This window comes from Ictalurus furcatus, chromosome 12, assembly GCF_023375685.1.
Source record: "Ictalurus furcatus strain D&B chromosome 12, Billie_1.0, whole genome shotgun sequence".
Classification (NCBI taxonomy): Eukaryota; Metazoa; Chordata; class Actinopteri; order Siluriformes; family Ictaluridae; genus Ictalurus; species Ictalurus furcatus.
Window position 1 is genome coordinate 7,741,457 of NC_071266.1, and position 21,203 is coordinate 7,762,659.

A 21,203-nucleotide genomic window follows, 5' to 3' on the forward strand; every position below is an offset into this window, starting at 1 on the left:
TATATATATATATATATATATATATATATATATATATATATATATATGTTAATTTATGTGTCATTATGATGTACATGTCAGTTTCCTTTATGAACCTTATATTATAAACCACATTAACTAGAGTAAAGAAAAATGACTATTACTAAATAGTTTTTCTCAATGTTGTTTTTCTTTCAGAACCAGAAATGACTGTTTCTAGATGATCTGCATTCCTGAAAATTTCCATCTTCATTCTTAATCCATAAATAGAAGCACATTACTGAGGAATTTCCCAAAATGTTATTGTTGGGTTTACATATATTGGATTTTTTACATGAGGGATTATCCGTGGCTAGGTGTGCATTACATGATTTGAATGCATGACGTGGAGGCAAAGAACCTGTAACACACATCTAGCCATGGATTATCCCACTTATATCAGCATTGACAAGTTAAATCTGACATTGATGTTTGCAGCGCAAAATTTGATTGAAAAGATAAAAATAATGGTTCATTTTTGTTAGTTATTTTATGTACGGGTCGTTGATCTAGAATTCCACCTGCTATAAATCATACACAGCGATAAAGTAGTGCTATAAGATTACATTTATTTGAATGAATTATAGTAAATAATTATTAGAGAGAGAGAAAAAGTGAGCAAGCAAGCGAGACTGCACATGTGTGAATTATGGCGGCTGTCTACTAATAATGAAGCTGTGAGTTTAACTATATGTTACTATGATTACAATTGTTTATAGGCAGCGCATTCATTTACAATGCTGGTTATACTGACCGGAACTACCTGTGGTATAAACGGTTTTAAATCACACCTTCCAGCCAATCAAAATCGAGTATTCGGACAGACCATGGGATAATGAAATAATATATATAACAAAAAATATTTAATATTGTAATAATATTAGTGATCAACTTTTAAAGACTATTGCGTAAAAAAATTACCCTGTTGTCTCACCCTAAATAGCCGGAAAACACTAATTGAGCTTAGAAGACAGGCGTAAATGGTTGAAGCCACACAAATTATGGGGTTGAGGGAAAGAGCTTGAATAAAGATGAAGAAAGTGGAAGTCAGGGAAGAGGAGCAAGAGAGTTTCGGATGAATAAGGCTTAGAAAGCCAGATTAGCTTTTAGCTCGGTAATGCCCTCCGTCTGTGGAGTGGAGGCAGAGAACACACTTAACATTCAGGGCTGCACATCAAACGCTCTCAACCAGTCAGCGATACATGGCACAGATACACCGCCTCCTGGTGCAGAGAGGGAAAAAAAAGAGATGGAGGATGTGGGGGTGACAAAGAGAAGAAGAAAGAGTGAGAAAAGGTTAGATAACGAAGAGTTCTGAATTTAGTACTATGCCTCAGCGCTGTATGTTGTGATGTTATGATGTGGAGCTCCAAGAGAACTCTTATCAGCTTTACAAGCTCCATCCATCCCTGAAGTGAAAAATTTAATAACACATACTACAACAACACACAGCCCTGAGTGCACCACACACACCAATTTCACTCCTCTGAATTGCTTCTAAATGTATGCATGGCCATATCTGTTGCACGTCACACGACTGAGACCTTGAGAGTTCAGCTTAACTCTGGGGCTTATCTGAATAGGAGCATGTGTAGATGTTATTTACTTCATGGGAATCAATAAGGGATGGGAGCTGGGATGTGGTTTAAGTGGGAAGTTATCGGGCGGTGGTGTTTCAATCGGATGGTAGAAAGGATTTTTGAGTAGCACTTCTGATTTATTATTTGGAAGGCAGTCACTTTCTGAGGCCTTATTCTGGCCAAATTTCAGTGTAAGCAATCCCATAATTGTGTTTGAAAAATTCCATGGAGCAAACTGTCATTTCAGCTGAGGACTACATGAAATGACAAGCTTGTCCTGTAGCTAGCTAGCACTCATATTTGTGTTTGTAGATGCTATTCAATGCATTCAATTAAACAGCTCCCTCAAAGGTAATGTAGCTAGCTACGAACTAACTAGCAAGCCTTAGTTAATCATTGTACTGTACTATAGTATACATGTGGCATGGTTGTGCTCAGAACAACAAAAAAAGATTCACCCTCTGTTGTAAGGTTCCACACCTAAACTTTAAAGTTTCCCCCTAAAAAAAAAAAGCCCAAAGAAACGTTAATGCTAGACCATGTTTTTTCTTTTCTCTAACATTTCTAACACACTTGATCCTGAATATTGAATTAGGACAGAGAACACACTCAACTCTGCATGAGTGAGTTACATTTCACTGAGCAACTAAAGATAGCAAATTAGTGGTTTGCAAGTTAGCTATATGTTTATAGCCAAAGATCATTCCATGCTTTCTATCTACCAGCTAAGGAAATGCTTTCTCAATGGTTATGTAATTAGCTTTTACAACTAACTTGCTAGCCGTAGTTACTTAGTATAGTTGTGCTCAGTGCCAAAAAAACAACTGCTATTACCCTCTTAGAATGAAAGATTCTCAAAGCACTTTTGATAGTTAAGGGTCCATAGCTACTTAAATATTTAGGAAGTGGAACCTTTATGTGGAACCATTTTTGTGTGTGAAAAAGACACCTTGGCTGCATCCAAAATCACATTCTGTGACAGTACCTACTGCAATCAATTCAGTACCTACTGCTCAGCCGTTGATACAGTACATACTGATTAGTATAAGTGGTAAGCATGAATACAATCTAGATGTGCTATACGGTGCGGATTCTGACAGCTTTTCCGCATCAATCCCCTTGCATTATGGGATAGTGCAGTATCCACAGTGTCCAGTGGTTCCATACTGCAAATCTCGGTGGAAGTAGTAGGTCATCTGGGCATTTCTCGCCTACTGTTTTATATACTACTCCTTTGGCGTACTGCTTTTCGCCTACTGTATAGTAGGGTATTAGGGATATTCGGATGAAGCCATTCTGTTGTAAGGTTCCTCGTAGAAAACTTTAAGGAAAATTGGAACCCTATATCTTTAACATTTCTAAGACATTTGATCCTGAATATTGAATTAGAACAGAGAAAACACTAAAATCTTTAAATCTGGGGTACAGTTTGCTGAGTAACTAAAACTAGGGTTAGGCCTAATGGGTTAGTGGCTAACAACAACAACAACAACAACAACAAAAACTATCTGTAATCTTTGAGGTAGCATTATATTAGCTATAGAAACCATGGAATAACTTCTGCCATGTACAAACACAAGTGTTAGCTAGATACAAGATGAGCTTTTCACTCATAAATGTAGTCCTCATTTGGACTGACAGTTTGGTCAAGAGAAAGATATGTGATTTTTATATAGACTACATGAAAACTTCATGTACATGAAACAATTACTCATTGAAATGTTTTACAGTACACAAGGAAATATCATATAATGACATTGTAGTGGGTGTGGCCTAAAACATTAAATACAAACCTCACCTCTATGTTCAAAGAAACACTGGAAGCACTGGAAAAGAACCCAGAGGAAGAAATTCCAGCAGTGTCAGCAATGTGTGTAAATTCTGACTCTAACGGACCCTCAGCCTCATGTACATCACTCAAGTTGATAATTGGTAAGTAAATACCTCCCACTCCACACCTCCAGTCTTTACCAGATGCTCTGTGAACCATTTTGGCAAGCATTCCAAAAACAAAACCCCAACAAAACTTAATGCTTCTCTTATTCATATCTGTATTTGCATTAGATTAGAACTCATTTTTAACTTTTCATTCTGAATAATGTGTTCGTATTCTATGTATATGTGCCAGCACATCAGAGCCCTAATCAAAGGGGTTGGCAGAGTCGAAGGGTCATGAGTGACTGGCATGTTTGTCCACGCTGCTGTCCAACACTCCAATCACACAATCCCAAACATCATTAGACAGCTTACAGCAGCTCTGGGACACCAGCAGCAAACTGACCGCTGGCAAACATGCCTCTGTCTCATTCTGTGCCTAAAGTAGATGGCCTAACATGGTGAATTTTATTGTACGGACATTTTGATGCATTCAGTAGTCTAATGGGCTTGTGCTTACAAAAAGATTGCCTATGAACAACCTGCTCCTGTTGTATTCACAACTTTGGAAACGGTGCAGTGGTTACATTGTGTTAGCAAAGTTACGGCAACACAGTCAACAAGGAAGAAGCTGAAGCTGATGTTGTTGTTTTGCTTAGCTGTGTTTGTTTTTCCACAGACAATATTTGCCTTGCCATGGGAGGTAGAGTTACTACCTCAAAGCTGCAGGTCCCCAGTTCAAGCCTGAGCTCAAGTTACTGTGTGTGCTGAGTTTTGCATGTTCTCCTAATGTCCATGTTCCAAGTTCTTCAATTTCCTTTCACCAGCCAAAAACATACTAGTAGGTGGATAGGCTATGTTAAATATCCCCTCTGTGTGAATGTGTGTGCATGGTGACCTGTGATGATAATAATAATAATAATAATAATAATAATAAACAACTTTATTTTATATAGCACTTTTAAAAAGGCCTCTCAAGGTGCTTTGCATAAGAGTATATAGGCATGTAGAAAAAAAACAGTTAGTAATAAAATACAGTTTCAATTACTAATAGTAATAATAATAATAATACAACCCCAATTCCAAAAAAGTTGGGATGCTGTGTAAAATGTCATTAAAAACAGAATTCAATAATTTGCAAATCTCATAAACCCATATGTTTTTCACAATAGAACATAGAAAACATAACAAATGTTTAAACTGAGGAAATGTACCATTTTAAGGAAAAAATAAGGTAAATTTGAATTTGATAGCTGCAACACATCTCAAAAAAGTTGAGAAAAAAGTTGGGAAGTTGGGACGGGGGCAACAATTGGGGTCCCAACAATTGGCATCCCAAATTTTTTGGAATTGGGGTTGTAGTTAAATAAAAAAGTCATCAAATAAATGTAATCTTAAAAAAAAAAAACAGTTTTAAGAGAAGATTTAAATAAACTTGGGAGCACAGTAGCTTAGGGGTAAGCACATTCGCCTCACACCTCCAGGGTTGGTGGTTTGATTCCCGCGGCTGCCCTGTGTGTACGGAGTTTGCACGTTCTCCCTGTGCTACGGGGGTTTCCTCCAGGTACTCTGGTTTCCTAACCTAGTCCAAAGATATGCATGGTAGGCTGATTGGCATGTCCAAAGTCTCTGTAGTGTATGAATGGGTGTGTGAATGTGAATGTGTATATGAATGTGCCCTGCAATGCATTGGCACCCTGTCCAGGGTGTACCCCGCCTTGTGCCCCATGCTCCCTGGGATAGGCTCCAGGTTCCCTGTGACCCTGTAGGATAAGCGGTATAGAAGATGGATGGATGGGTGGATGAATGGAAAGACTGGGCTTCTCAAAGATCAAATGGTAGTGAGTTCCACAGTTTTGGAGCATAAGAAGAAAAGGCCCTATAACCCATATTAAGCAAACAAGTCTGAGGGACAGTTAAGAGACCAGAATTGGAGGAGCAGAGAACACTTTTTGGGGTATAATGGGTTAAAAGCTCAGCCAAATATTGCCCTTTACACATGATGGACTGACATCCCACAATGGAGTGACATCCCATCCCGGGTGTATTCCTGGCTTGCAACCAGCGATGCCGGGATAGACTCAAGATCCAGAGCGACCTTGACATAAAACTGGTTGAAGATGGATGAATGAATGAATGAAATGTAGATGTTAAAGATGACTGGGAGGCATGTTGGTTCCTCATTGAACAACAAGCTCTACCTTGACAGTTCTTGGTCTGCAGGAAAATAACTACTCTGAAACAGGAAGTAAAATAGTAAACAGACCTAAAGTTGCTAAATCCTTGAAAAGGTTCATTTGCCACAAATGCAAATGTGCACCAAATGTAAACTCTTAGTTTTTAAAACAACAACAACAACAAAGTAGCCATTATTGCACCAGTTTAGAGATAATTGAGCCATTTTACAGCACAGTGGTTGCTGCTGAAAAGCTCAAATCAAACTGGACGGAGAACAACATCCAACAACAAAAATACTACAGACCAAACATTCTCCAGTTTGTCCCTCTGGGAAAAGTAGACCTTTCTGGTCTATTTGGAGCAATACAGCTTTAAAATGCCTTTTGCCTGTATTGCTTCTCACTTGCTCTGCTATTGCCCTAAATCGTTCCGTGTAAGTTCAGGCTGCAGAGCATGAATGAGGCACCTGCTGCTGACTGGCCTAGTTTAGTAGGCACTTCTGCACCATAGCCACCAGCAAAGTCAACCAGAAGGAAGGAGAAGACAGAGGGAGGTGTAAGAAATGATGAAAAGAGAAGATGAGAGCCAGCAAGAAAGCAATAAAGGCAACAGAGGGACCAAAGAAATAAAGATGTAATAATAATCGCAAGGTGTAAAATAAATGTTTGTGAGCTCAGAGCTCAGAGGCTTTCAGATGAGTTATGTTGGAACGTTTCAGAACCACAGCGCTCACTCTGAGATTTTGGAACCAAAATGAAAAGCGCTCTATAAATCAAGTTTATTATTAACGTTATAAACTGAACCACTGCTTTATGAAGCCTCCGTTTAGGTGCGATTGCACTCCCAGTGCCACGTAATCCCATCTAACTTTATAACACACCAAATACTCGGTTGCAGAATAGTTTGATCTGAGTTTTTAGACCTTATTTAGTGTTATGCCACAGCACTGTTGAAATCTCAACTCTGATTGGTCAGAAGATGTTTATTAGTTTTCTACAACAACAACTCGGACAGTAGTGCTGTCATTGGAAAATCAATCACATCACCTTCCTTACTTATTAAACCACCACAGAATACCACAGTCTCATTCTCTAAACTCCAATATGGTTGTAGCACATTTCTTTTATAAGTCTTCCATATCCCTACTTTCTTCTGCCTATCTTTCTCGCTTTGGTTCCAAGGACAGTTTAAAAATAAAGCATGTCGAGCCCTGTTGGGAGAGCAGATATTGGATGCAAGCAGGAGTGACACACTTCTCTGAGAGGAGTGAGGACCAGAGGAGAAGAGGTGCGAGGAAAACGAGGAAGAAAGAGAGAGGTGTCTGTCTGTATCTTTAGTTTAGCACCTGAGCAATGAAACTAGAGCTATCAGCTTTTATGAACTATATACTGTATAACTCAATACCCTATGGGATGGTATACCTCAAGGCTTCATCTTTTGTCCATTTTTGTTTTAGTTTAAAAAAATTGAAAAACAACAACAAAAAAAACAACAACAACACACACACACACACACACACACATATTGTGTATATATATATATATATATATATATATATATATATATGAGAGCAAAGTATTTTTGTAATTGTTTTTAACAAAAGATCAAAGGGTTAAACAATAAAGACAATTTTTCCACAGCCTTCTTTGCTCATATTTACCAGGGGTGCTAATCTTGGGAGATTTTTATATTTGATATATCAAATATACAAATCAAATTAGGATCATATTTTAATCAGAGCTCAACAGACACATCGGGCCTGCAAACATCATGAAACATATACATATACAAGTCTATTTAAGGTCTTCTAACAATCTGCCACTGTCTGCAGTGAATGTTTTTTGATTTAGGCATTTGCATGATGCAAATGTGTAGGCTTCAAGCTTCTCTTACTTTTAGCAACATTACCTAAGTGCATTAATTAATTAATTAATTAAGTGCAAAACTAAGTTCAAATTTAGACCAACTTCAGACAGGAAGCATGTCTTGGCTGAATGATTGCATCTGGGGTAAAGCGGGGTTCTGTTTCTATTCGGAACAGATACAGCAGAAATTGTTTGAGTTGCTGGCAGTGACTTTGAGTAACTACAGCAATTTTAGGAACTAAAACAGAGCTGACTGATGTCACAGCAGTTTCTGTGATATTGAGTCTAACTGAAAAATTGGACAATGCTATATCAGCAATCACATCTATCTAAAAAAAAAAGGGGGGGAAAAAGTTTTTTAATGGAATTTAAGCACATGGATGTCAGCATTAATACACCTTGAATAAAATTAGCTTGAGTGTTTATTAAATAATGAATTATTGCATTAATGTTTATACCATCACTGACTGAAAATAAGTGTGAACCTCAATCAGTAGGTGTAAAGCTAGGATCCCAGCAATCAGCTGCACTTAAATTCTGCCAGTTAACAACCGAGAACATAAGCTAAGGCATAAGGCATAAGTTAAGTTGATATTGTTAATCCATCATCCAAATAAATAAATACAAGATCACAAAAAATTATACAATATAACAAAACTAGCTAGAACTTGTTAGCCAAGTGTTTTGATTTAGGAAGATTGGATGCTGACCATGTTTTAAAAAAAAAAAAAGATCCATGTGAAATGTGAACAAAAACTAATTAACAAATCAAAAACACAAAAGCAAAACCAAAACCAAAAACACAATAACAAATCAGTAACTACAACAATAAATCCAAAATCAAATCAGAAACCAAACCCAAAAGCACAACAGCAAATTCAGAAATATAGCATTATAAAATCTAAACAAATGGGTAGGCTAACTAGATAACAGATTGAAAAACCTTTTCCTTGTCATACGTCATGTCCAATCATCAATGGGTATCTGATTTGTAATTACATTTTTAAGGACCTCCTCTTTCTGTTTTGACTTAAAGTGGCTGTGTTTCTAAATTTGCCATTGTGTTTCTGAATTCTCTGTAGCGTTTTGGTTTTGTCATTGCATTTTTGGTTTGTTAATATGTTTTGCACTTATAAATGTCACTATAAATGTCACATAATAAAATTCCGATCTGTGATTGTTCATCTTTTCCTTATGAAAACATCAGGGTAACAATTACTCGTAACAGGTCCTGGTAATGTTGCCTCAAAAGGTTATGTCATGGCATTACGTTGCAGTCTAAACTAGCAAATGTGCCTTTAGTTTATTGATTGAGAGTTAGAATTTCGAGAGCAATATCCCTGGCTTGCTTTCTCTGCCTTCTCTTTTCCCAAATGGAATGATGTCATCAGAAATACTGTAAGAACTGCAGTAAGAGAATGATTTTGTTTATCAGTCTCTGTTCTGCACAGTTTAAATGTTCCACTTGCTCACATGAAGGACTTGATCATTAGCTGATGAGTTGAATCAGTTGCGTTTGTGTATAAACATTACACTGCAGGGGATTTCCTAGCTATGATTCTACTATATTCTGGTTTCTGTATCTTTTCTCTCTGCTTGGTGTGCTTTTGAAAACCTCATCCGTCTCCTTCCCAGCATTTTCAAATTTCTGCTTTTTAGAGAGTTAGAGTGAGTAAGACAAATTAGAATTAGCCAGTTAGAGGCGGTAAATATGTATCACCTTTGGGGTTTTTAAGATCATGACCTATGGCCAACTCTTCAGTGTTCGCTCTCAAGACTGACCTCCTTTATTGCTTGGGTTTACCTTTGTAATAAAGTTCTTGCTGATTCTAAGGAGTTTGCTTTCCTTGCTTATACTCGAACCTATGTGGGAGACGGGAAGAATTCCGCACGATAATGGACACACACTAATTACACAGTCAGTGAGAATTCTCCACAGGGCTAAGATTTAATCACAGTAGTTTCTATATTCTATATAATTGAATGTACTATGAAATGGTATACCTCAAGTTTCCATCGGCTGTCCACTTTTGTTTTTTCTTCCTTTTAAGAAAACAGTGACAAGGACATTGAAGATCACAATGAAGAAAAGTTTATTGCAGTGTAGCAGTGACAAAGTAAATGAAGCACTTCAGGTTCATCGGAGTCAAAGTGAACCGTGAACACTATCAGCTCAGACAATTTATATTGTTTTCCAAAACAGTTTATCCCACCTGTATTGTAATTGAAGTCTTGCACTAAAGGTAAATTTGAAGTGATTGTTTTCCGTTCTAACATTATCGATGTCGTTGTACGTGTTACCACCCAAATGGTGGGGTGATAAGATTGTCTAGACAGATCTTTCTAAATGATAATTACGCTCACGCACCCCTTTGTTCAGGGATCATTCTTGATGTCCCACTGCTGCTTTTTTTAAAAAAACTGATTTTGTTGCATTTCTGTGAAATTAGGTGGTATTTTGTTAATACTTTACACATTTAAAAGACAAATTAATTGGGAAAACAACTTATGAACTGAATCTCTTCTTACCAAAAGCAATAAATAAAAATAATTAAAAAAAAAGAATCTAAAAGCCACATTTGAATGGTTTTGGTGGACTACGAATGCAGATGGCCCTTTAGGCTGAAACTATTATATATCTCTCTCTGAGCATTTCGCTAGTGTTCCAGACCAAATCATATCTACTACGTTCTGTTCTTGAACCTCAGCGGCTTGCCATTGCTGACCCTGTTCTGTCCTTCATGTCTCTTTCTGTCTCTCTCCTCCGTCTCCCCGTCCTTCCCTCTCTGTTCTGTTCACAAGCAATGGGAACAGAGGGAGAATCAATATGTTTTCAATTTGCAGCAGCGACTAGCTCTCCCGAATTCTAATAAGGGGTATATATATATATATATATGTATATATATATATATATATATATATATATATATATATATATATATATATATATAATATTGTGTGTGCATGAGAGAGTAAAGAGATAAGTTTCATGATGTTTACTTATAAATGCTCAGCCATTTCCAGCAATCATCTGTTAAGCGGTCTAAAGCTCTTTAAAAAAGGATTGTGTTCGTATTTCTCAAGACATTTCTCATGTCATCCCTTCATCTGATAAAGTACCTATAAATCACCTGCCAAAGGCGGTTTCAAAGCTGCTGGATTTACTTCAAAACGCTTAACCCCCCCCAAAAAAACACTGCCTAGGCTCAGAGTGTATAGAGTCTACACTACTTCCTATCCACGTATCAGACTTAAGACCTTACCTTACATTTGCTAAGAGTCTAATCATCTCTACATGAGCTTGTTCAATGATAAGTAAGGAATAAAATACATATAACGATGGTTTCAAATTGTCAGGTCATATACGACCTCTCCTTAAAGGAGTATAGAAACATTAAGAAGTAACATTAAACTTGGAAGGAAGTAGCAAAGATCGGTGGTGCCCGATGTTGTACCCTATCTGATGTTATGTGTTCGGAGATGCTTTTCTGCTCATCGTGGTTGTAAAGAGTGGTTATTTAAGTTACTCTAGTCTTCCTGTCAGCTGAACAGGGTCTGGCCATTCTCCTCTTACCTTGCACATCAGCTGGATGTTTTTTGTTTGTTTGTTTTATGCACTGTTCTGAGTAAGCAATAGAGATCCCAGGAGTTTCTGAAATACTCAAACCAGACTGTCTGGCACCAACAACCTTGTATAACAACAGGTTACAGTCAGTAATTTTATATCTAGAGGTAGGTTTCATCTAATTAAAAGGTGTGTGAGAGAGAATATGTATAGTATGTGTGCAGGTGACATGAGAAAGGCATGTATGGTCAGTATGTGCAGTGTTATAAGGTGGGAAGGTGTGAATGTGCGATCGGGGTCAGTGTTGTTTTACGTGTGTGTTGGCGGCGATGAGGCTGTGGGATGCTGGCAGCAGCGGACAACAGCAAGGAACCATACAGATGTGCTGACTGCTCAGTTTCCATGGGAACCACCCCATCCCCCCCTTTCTTCTTCATCCTCCCTTTCTGTGTGGAGCATCAATGAAAGCCTTACTTGATCTCTTTGGTGTCTTTGCGTGTGTGTGTGTGTGTGTGTATGTGTGTTTGTGTGTGTTCCTCATCACTCAACTTTTCTGCCCGCCTGTAGTGCAAGGACGAAGGCGTGTGCTTGGTTAACTGCTAAGCATGACTGCTTTGCTTGATGCAAGCCATAAAATGTTCTGAAATGAATTTACCGGGGGCCATTGTCTAGGTTTTATGATTCATGCAGGACAAGGCGTACATGTGTATGTCAAAATGCACATATGTGTACTTAAGGTACGTGTGGAAATGGTGGTGGTCGTGGAAGTGTTCTTGAAGGAGGGGCATTTATTATATGTTTAATCAGATGAAGGCAGAAGGAGAGAGCTGGGAGGTGGGGCGAGAAGAGGGGGGTGTTATCAAACTGAGTGGCTCCTTCCTACACACACTAAATCAATATTTGTAGACTTTCAGCATGTGCAGGATGGAAGTGTTTGCATGCTCTTGAAGGATGGATAGTAGCATCCATATTGAGGAAGGAAAAAAAAGAAAAGATACCAGACTTCCAATCCCCTTGACTTTTGCTATCATTTGCTTCACAAAGAAAGACTGCCGAGAGTCTCTTTTGCAGTGCTGCCACGGATCAAACCCCATCCTCCAGGCAAAATCTTTCTCTACCCCTGCACTCTTTCTATTCCAGAGTAGCTGAGCCCGTGGGCTCCGGACCTGATCAGTATTCTGGGGGTAGCATCGTCTGCCTCTTCGCTTTATTGCACTATTTTTAACCTGCTCCCTCCTTAACCTTGACCACGGTGATTGAGAGAGGAGAAGGATAAAACGGGAGGGGTGTGACGGATGATATTAAAACCGAGGAATAAAGGTGGACGATGAATAAAAGGGAAAAAAAGATGAGAGGGGGAAATGAGGAGGGGTTCAGCAGCGCCAATATGAAATGGTTGTGGAGAGCATGATGATGAGCTGCGTCGTTTTCTTAGCTTGCAGAAAAGCTGTAGGTTTGAGCAGTGTCCCAGCTCTTGCACTGGATCGCTAACATGCTTCCAGGATTCAACTCACGTCCTCCACCTCAATGAGCTCTTTAGTATGAGGCTCAATTGGGTGTGATAGAGGGCTGAGAATGGCAAACTAGGAAATGCTGCACTGCACATGCACAGGACTATAGTGGGCACAGGCTCAATGAAACTGGATGAAGATTGGAAAAGGCTTATTGGACTGGATGAAAATTGGAAAAGCGTTTGAGATGCTTTTCTGCTCACCATGGTTGCAAAGTTTGGTTGAACTTAAGGCAATTTATGACATATTTAACGTAAAGAGGGTGGTACACGGGTTAGTGTTGGTGTCCCACAGGTCCATGGTTCCCAGTTTATTCTTGAGGTTTTGGCTACTGTAGAGTTTTGCATGTTCTCAATGTGGGTTTCCTCCAAGTCTTTCCCATCCCCCAGAAACAAACCAGTAGGTGGATTGGCTATACTAAATTGCCATTAAATGTGTGTGCATGATGTCTTATTAGAAATGATTTTTGCCAGGATAGGATCAGATCCACTGTGACCTTGACCTGGATAATGCACTTACAGAAGATTGACAGGAAAAATACTCCTGATTTGTACATTTCTAAAATATAACCTGCCATTTTATATAGTTATTATGTAAGTATGGTATTACTGAGCTAGTCAACATATTCTGATGCAAGTGTGTGATGATGCTAAACTTTTGACTACCCATACAGCTCCTTTACAAAACTAAAGCCAGCTTTGGCCACCAAACATCTTGGCTGATTGATTACATTCAGGGTAAATCTGATTTTCTGCCAAACTATCCTTTAAAGAAATTACACCCGTTTTTTGAATTACAGCTATGATATTCTGACAGACATTGCAGATACAAATCTGAACCACTCTTGTTTAAGTACACCTGAAAGCTACAGAAAGCATTTCTTGACAAAACTTTCACTCTTTCTCCGCTCAGGACAGAACGTCTTGCGGGTTTCATTTTACAGATAAGCATTCTGATGGTTTCTAATAAAATTAATCGTGGTCTGGGTATATATATAAAATTCTGCTGCTGTTCATTCAGGAATCTTTTTTTGCTCTCCAGGTCTGTCCACAGCATCTATAAAAAGACCCAGGAAACACTTGTGATTGAATTACATAAAAGTATACATCTTTAGCACAGAGTAACCAAAAACGTGATAAAGAACGACAGCTTGCTGTAGCTTACTCAGACAACCGATTATTTTATATCAAAAAGCTGAAATGCTTAGATATTTCTATTTTACTCCTTTCTTTTCCAAAGCTGGTCCCATACTGCCCCCATGTGGACAACCTACAGTGTGTATGTGACAGGTTGGGTAAAACAACCACCAATACTCAATGCTAATACAATTAGTCTGCTTCCTAAATACCTCCTTCACCGCCATACGATGCAGTTAGAGCTGAAATAAAAGCCGAGACAGGCATTAAAATATTGCTCAATCTTTTAATATGCCTTGTTTAATGAATCTTTTTCTGCGTTATTAAAACAGATGCAGCCGAGGCGGTGTCGACTTGTTTGGGCTCATTCCTTCAGTTTCATCCAAGTCTTTAGTTCTCCTCGTCTGAAAGATAAAAACAAAAAAAAACCGCATGCATGAGTAAATAGTTAAGAATGATGCATGAAGGAAACCAACTACATTTTTCTACAACGAATTTCTGCTTGCCATCATATAAACGGGTTTTTAAAATATCAGGCTTCGCTTGGTCTTTGTTGTGACATCCACAACATTATCCATCGGTGCTATCGCTTGCTCACTCGCTGGTCTTAAACACAGATAACAAAGCTAGATTTTCACTACAATTTTTGCCAGCATACCTTCTTCATCCTCCTCCTCATCCTCTTCTTCCTCATCCTCGTCTTCGTCGGTGCTGAAGGTTCCGTCAGGGAGGCTGTAGATGCGGATCACTTGCTGTGAACACAGAGAGAATGTGTCAAAGATTAAGACCAGATTGCTGTTATATCAGCTTCATGGTGTTACGTGGAAGGTGTCATCTTTTACAGAAATCAAGATATTTCGAATAGTTTGGCCAAGAACCTAATTTACACAGAAGTACCAACTTCAACCCAAATATGTTTAGTATCCAAAGTTTACTTTCGTTAGTTAGTAAGCAAACCTTTTCAACTATTTTATCAAACTATGCAAAAATGATATTAGTGTATCTAATGATGCAAGTATGTACTCATGGAGTAGCCTCAGCTTCTGATGCTCCACCAACATCACACAAAGCTTCTGATATTTTTTGTACACTTTTCTGGCCACAACTTTCACGCTGCAATCCGATTGGCTCTCCACTCTTCCGGGGTGAACATCACAACACGATTTTTAGAGCAAGATACGGTTGCTGGATTAAAAGAGCTCATAGAATGCTGTCTTTAAGAGTCATTTGAGAGTTTTGCGTGAAGCAGCGAGTGGTGAGAAGATGAGAGACCTGCGTGTTTGCCGCCAGCAGTCGTGCCGTGTTGGCAAAAACTGACTGCCGCTATGAAAGTAGGCGGTTCCTGATGAGATTTGTTGGCGACACATACCAGACACTCTAGAGAAGCAGGAAATGTAATCTTTGGCCACAAAACAACTGTTTTATGGTTATTTTACCATCTTAGCAGTATCTTAATAATCCTCCAAATTGTTAGATATTTTGTTCTCCATCTTCTCCAAGCACAGGGTTTTCAGGGTTCGGAATTGAGAGAAAGCAAAAAGGCCTGTCCCTGAGGACCGGTTTGGGGGAAATGCACTGTGGTGAGGCGTGTTGTAGTTGCTCACCTTATTGGGGTCTTTGAGGATGAGGTACTTGCCCTCGTCCAGTTTGCGGCAGATGTCGATGACGCAGCGCAAGATGCCCCATGCGTTCTCCATGCTCAGGTTGATCTGGCTTGCAAACTCGTTGGGCTTGAATTGCTGCGTGCCCAGGATCACATGACGCGCAGAGTCTTTCACGTGGTAGCGGGAAACGTAACTGTGGCGCACATAAAACACAATCTTTAATGCTCTGAACCTGATCTACTTCAAGAAACAGATTTTTAGGCCTACGGTTTGGGCTTAGTGTCAGAACGGGTTTGATACGAAAAAATGCGTGTGCTGATGTCTAAATGGAAACATAAATATGGCACGTGTGCTCTCACCCCAGTTTGAGATACTCTGAGCCCGCCAGCAGGGCGCAGCAGGTCCAGCGCGCCAGTTTGTAGCTGTTGTTCTTCAGCTCTGTGGCTAACACGGCTCCTCTCTGAGAGTCCAGCTTCTGACGCCAGTCCACTCCGTTACAATACTGCACAAACAGCAACCATTTCAGTGTTAACACTCGCATGTACACTACCGGTCAGAAGTCTGGAGACACTTGACTGAAATGTTTCTCATGATCTTATAAACCTTTTGATGTGAAGGTGTATGATTAAATGTTTGAAATCGGTGTTGTAGACAAAAATATAATTGTGCCGACATTCATTTCTTTCATTAGAAAACTAACATTTTATTAACAAAAAAATGTTTTTTTTTTTTTTTTGAGTGGATGACTTGGAACAAAATACTCTGAAATTCTGAAAATATTTTTTATATATAATATATTATATAATTTATTGAGAAAATGGCAATATTACATTTCTGGAAATTCTAGGCAAAAAAAGGGTGTCTACTTTGAAAATGCTAAAATATTAAATTATTTTGGATTTTTTTAATCACAACATAATACCCATAGTTCCATTTGTGTTACTCCGGAGTTTTTCATGACTATTATTCTTCTAAAATGTGGTAAGAATGAGTGTGTAAACTTTTCACCGGTAGTGTACACATTCACATTCGGGGAGTGGGGGGTGGAGAGAGATAAAGACGCCATCTTTCTCATTCTTACCCGCGAGTCCCACTCATTGAGAGCTTTAACATTGATGAAGGAGAGCTCCCCGTTTGCTCCGGTCATCACACCGTCATGCTCACAGCGCACAATCAGATCAATATCCTCTCCAAGTTTCCACCTCCGGTACCTACACACACGCACGCAGTTAATATCCTCTCCACACCTCCAGTGACAGGAACTCAATATATGACACAGAATTGCACAAAATTTCCAGAGACACCAATAAAAGGCAAAGAGTTGTTTGCATTTTAGAAGACGTTTACCTCCGATATTTTCAACATGACCGTTTAACCCTAACTCTTGTCAGAATGGGTCAGACTTGAGCTCACCTGTATGCTACAGACGCCACCTCGCTCTTATCCATATCCTCCTCTACGAATGGGTTCGAGTTAGGGAACTTGTGCCTCTCTCCTCCCTAAAGAAATCAAAAATGCACATTTAATGCATCTTGGAACACCTGACACATATCTGCTAGTCTGAAGGCTGATCTTTACACTAGGTTGTAAATGTGACTGGATTATGCATGAGCACTAGACGTGGATATGTAAAACAGAACTGTGCTACGGTACCACGCGCAGGCACTGCTGGCTGAAATTGTGGTTGATGTATGTGGCCTCCATGGCTAGGTTACGAGGGGAGTTCAGGGAGTTTCCTTCCTCCTGAGGAGGTTCGTTTGCCGTTTCGCTGACCGTGAGCAGATCTGATGGGGAGACAGACACACACACGCTTGCTATTTGCACTGGAGAAGCTCCGCTGTAGTGTCTAGCTGCCAAAGATTCTTCGAGCACTCACCAAAGTCGGAGTTGTCTCTCTTGTCGAAGAAGAGCTTGTTTCCAACACGCTGCACAATGATGTCCCAGGAGTTCACTGAGCGTGTGCAGCACATCAGCGTGGCCAGGATGGCATCGGTGGCGAAGACATTGCCCTGAGTCTTAGCCAGCTAAGGAGAGACAGATTTATGATGGATGTTTAATGCAATGATTCGGTCATTCAGAGTTCTCCTTTCTGAGTATTGCAGCAGCAGGAACAATATTAAAGCTACTTTGCCACTAAACAGAAAAAAAGTGCCTTTGCTTTGGAGGCAGAAAATAAGAAGTAAAGATGATATCACTCCATGCTTTTCTGAAAAGCAGAACTTTTTCCCAACAAGTAGAGGGAAAAAAAAAAACCCATGAACCGTTTCATGCAAAAAAAAAAAAGTTTACATATTTAAGGCCACAATGAAGAACTGACAAAAACTGGTTCAATTAATATAATCAAAATGCAATGCTTCTCAGCAGGGGTATTAACATTACCTTACGGATGACAGGGTCATCGGTGGTGGTGACGGTGTGGAAGATCCTTTTAATGCTCTTTAGTGGTTTCTCGTTGCGGGTGGTGACGCGATCGAACGCTTTATCGTAGTACTCCAGGGCACCACAGCACTCACTGCACCCGAGAGAGAGAGACAGACAGATACAGACCAGAATATCAGTAAACACAACCTGGGTGTGGCCTGAAATGCAGAATTTACCGGTTAATTTGCCATAAACCATCACAAGAAGAACGTTTTCTCTTTCCTGGGATCTATTTAGATGGGTTTGTGTGGTCACTCACATGTCAGAAGGATCAGCCACCTCCATGTATCTCATCTTCATGAGGCGAGGGAAGTCCATCTCTTCCTTCACCTCCCAGTCACTACGCACCTCCACTGATGAATCCCTGGGCTTTAGCTGGGCCTAAAGCCACGACAGGACATGCCACACTTAATAACCACTAATATAGCGTCTCGCAACATGTCCAAATAGCCCGGGAAATAATAACGTCGACTGACAGAGCTTATGGTTCAGAACATCAACGATCAACTTCTATTCTTCAGTGAAGAATTAAATTAAATTAAGCAGAAAGCCTGGATCCGCTTTGTTACTTTCAAAAAGTAAAGCTCCATATCTGAGATACATAGAGACACTAGTGTACCTGTGACTTCTGGTCCCACTTCTGACGAACTCCAAATTGCTTCTGGAACTTCTTCTGCAGGCGCATGCGGTCTCTTTCCTTCTGTTTGGCGCTCTTAGGCAGAGTCTGCAGGTTGAACTGCGTGAGATTCCTGCGGTCCTTATCCCGACGCAGGTTCCTCTGTAAACACAGCACAGCAGAAATCAGACTTTTGTGCTTTGAATAATCCGTGATATAAACACAAATCTAAAACCATTTGTTGTAACATGCACACAGCTTATTCGCACAACGTGCAAAACCCTAATTTTGCGAGATCAACTTCGTGTCACGTTTTTGGACCAAGACCGCGGTTAGGGCTGCCCTGTGTACCTGGGCGAAGCGCATGCGGTTCCTCTGGTAGGCCGATTTCTGGGTTTTGGCAGTGTCCACCAGCTGGAAGCTAGTTTCATCCTCCTCATGGAAATAAGCATACTGACTTCCTCCTCCAAACTGGGATGAGTACTTATCTGCCAGGAAGATGGAAAAGACAGTGATGCACTAAATGGATTTAACATAACATACAGGAAATACATCACAAACACCCCGCCCCCAAAATAAATAAATAAATAAAACAAAACAAACAAACAAAAAAAAAAAAACAACACAATTCTATCAGGTTAAGGTCTACGTGTCTTGGTCATGAGCTTACTTGTGTATCTTTTATCCTGGTAGGTCGCTCCAGTCCAGTCTGCCACCTGTGAATACGAGAAAATAAGATGATACAGAAAAAAGGAAACCTAATTAACAGACCTGAGTCAACTGAACAAAAGCAGGTTATTATCTAGTAACCTCAACCTATTCATTTTCTGGATCACTCATCCTACACAGGTTCAAAGTGAGCATGGAGCCTATCCCATGGACACCCTGGATAGCGTGCCAACGCATCAAAGGGCACAATCATACACACTACGGACAACTTGGAAATGCGTGGGATTTGAACCGCCAACCCTGGAGGTGCGACGCAAACATGCTACCCACTAAACCACAATCATGCATGTTAACTAAGGAATAAAATGTGACAGGGTTTAATTGTTAGGAAAAAAAAAAAAAGAATCAATGATCTCATGGTGTGATGTGGCCTGATGCAAATCGGAGTTGTTCCTGAAGTGCATCAGTTTGCCAGTGATTGCATTTTCTATTAATTAAAGAACAAAAAGTCATATTTTAAGACTGTACTAACTGTTACAAAATTTTGACACTGGAGACTCCTTCAAAAAAAAAAAAAGAAAAAAGTTAAACAAACGTCTCTGTACAGAAAGCTTACACATACTATATAACAATATTTTTCTTTCGTTAAATAACATCTGTTTATTATTAGGCTGGGATTATGTATCGCGTCCGCATTACAAATCCCGGTGAATCAACCATTACTATAAAAACTGTAACATTTTAGAACGAGTGCATTAATATAAACCTGTGACTCACTGCTGGATATACTTTCAGAGCCACTGTTATAGAAAAATCAACCAACACCTTCAATCAGATTTGAGAAAAACAGCACTGCAGTATAATGGAAGATGCATGCTTAATAATTAGGGATGATGTGAGAGTGAGAAGTGACCTTGCCCAGACGGTCCCCTTTGCTGAAGGGCTGGTACGGCATGTCCTTAAACTTCTCGGGAACAGCGCAGGGACCCCATCCTGAGGGGTTATCCTGAATCACCGGGGCCAGGAACTTCGCCATGGTCTTCACGCACAACCGACACAGAGAGAAAAACAAACACAGGCTGATCAATCACAAAACAAATCGGATATCACCTCGTCATACAGCTCAAAAGCTGACTGGGGTAATAAGAGATCTGCGAGATGACATTGACGACTGTGTCGTTAGCACGAAAGTTGAAGTTTTAGACGCCGTTTGAGCAGAGTGTAACGATTAGGTCTAAAGCACCGCTGCATCCACTCTCTTTAGGTAGAGACTAAGTGATGCCTTAATCCCTCTGGTGTCACTGTCAAGTAGTTTGATGGCATTATGGGTAATTTAGGAAACCATTTAAGATCACATTACTTATAAAGATTAATATGTTAACTTGTTGGAGTGTGTAGGGCTCAGACTCAAATCAGCACTGGTGTCTTCACACTAGTGTGCACTTTGTCTGCACATCAGCTTGCGCAGTGGACTGGTCATCACTGACTACACAACATCCCAGATTACAATTAACTCTCAATCTATGAGCACACAGCCAAATCCAAGTGCCCTATGTAGTGTCCTAAATGGATCTATTTGGGATTCTGCAGCTACCTCCAAACAGTGTGCGGTTGAAAAGCTGGTATACTTGTTCCATACTGCTAAACAGCTTTGGATAAGGTTCAAAACCAGTTTTAAAAGCGTTATAACATGCATACAAGTTATATCCTACGCTTATTTATTGAAAGAAAAAATCCATTTATACACCGAGTTAACATTACACCCTAAACTACTCTTATTTTCTTTTTAATTACCCCCCACCAAAAAAAAACACGCTCAAAGCATTAGACATGTTTCTCTTGTCTGTTTGCAGAAAACTGCAGTTATGCGGTGACGTTACTCAGCATTTACTTGCCGTTTTAGCATTAGCAGCTAACAAGATTCATTGCGTATTTTGAAATGCTAAGCCGCCGAAACTACACAATAACCTCACGGAATAACAGCTCACGAAACGAGGTAACAATGATGTTTATTTGATTTCAGATGCGATTCAAAGGAAAGCAGATGTTTAAGGATTATATAATACCTGTTCACCCCAGTGGAAAATTTACCAGTCGGTCCACAAACACCGGCGGAAATAGGAACGCGTTAGACTGCCGCAAAGCGAGTTGAACTTCCGGTTACG

The 21,203-nt window shown here is 39.7% G+C and overlaps 1 protein-coding gene and 1 long non-coding RNA gene across 2 annotated transcripts; one reads left to right on the forward strand and one right to left on the reverse strand.

The window, feature by feature from the left end:
* Positions 1-260: 260 nt before the first annotated feature.
* Positions 261-4,363, forward strand: LOC128616097 (uncharacterized). The gene is made up of 3 exons (XR_008387353.1): positions 261-1,314; positions 3,411-3,530; positions 3,727-4,363. It is a non-coding gene; the product is annotated as an uncharacterized LOC128616097 (long non-coding RNA).
* A 9,637-nt stretch (positions 4,364-14,000) lies between these two features.
* eif3d (eukaryotic translation initiation factor 3, subunit D) lies at positions 14,001-21,166 on the reverse strand. The gene is made up of 15 exons (XM_053638591.1): positions 21,105-21,166; positions 19,952-20,077; positions 19,040-19,085; positions 18,721-18,857; positions 18,373-18,531; positions 18,013-18,134; positions 17,712-17,844; positions 17,209-17,356; positions 16,986-17,116; positions 16,746-16,831; positions 16,414-16,543; positions 15,692-15,834; positions 15,333-15,525; positions 14,387-14,480; positions 14,001-14,132 (listed from the first exon to the last, which is right to left on the reverse strand). The coding sequence occupies exons 2-15, from the start codon at positions 20,072-20,074 to the stop codon at positions 14,119-14,121; spliced, it is 1,659 nt and encodes a 552-aa protein (XP_053494566.1). The 5' UTR covers positions 20,075-20,077; positions 21,105-21,166; the 3' UTR covers positions 14,001-14,118.
* Between the last annotated feature and the right edge of the window lie 37 nt (positions 21,167-21,203).

What these genes read in the sequence shown, in the direction of transcription:
- eif3d (XM_053638591.1), bottom strand. Translation starts at nt 20,074, where the DNA reads ATGGCGAAGTTCCTGGCCCCGGTGATTCAGGATAACCCCTCAGGATGG. An exon ending in AAGGGGACCGTCTGGGCAAG is followed by an intron (nt 19,086 to 19,951) that starts GTCACTTCTCAC and finishes TCGTATTCACAG; the next exon opens with GTGGCAGACTGGACTGGAGC. An exon ending in GTGGCGTCTGTAGCATACAG is followed by an intron (nt 16,544 to 16,745) that starts GTGAGCTCAAGT and finishes GCGTGTGTGTAG; the next exon opens with GTACCGGAGGTGGAAACTTG.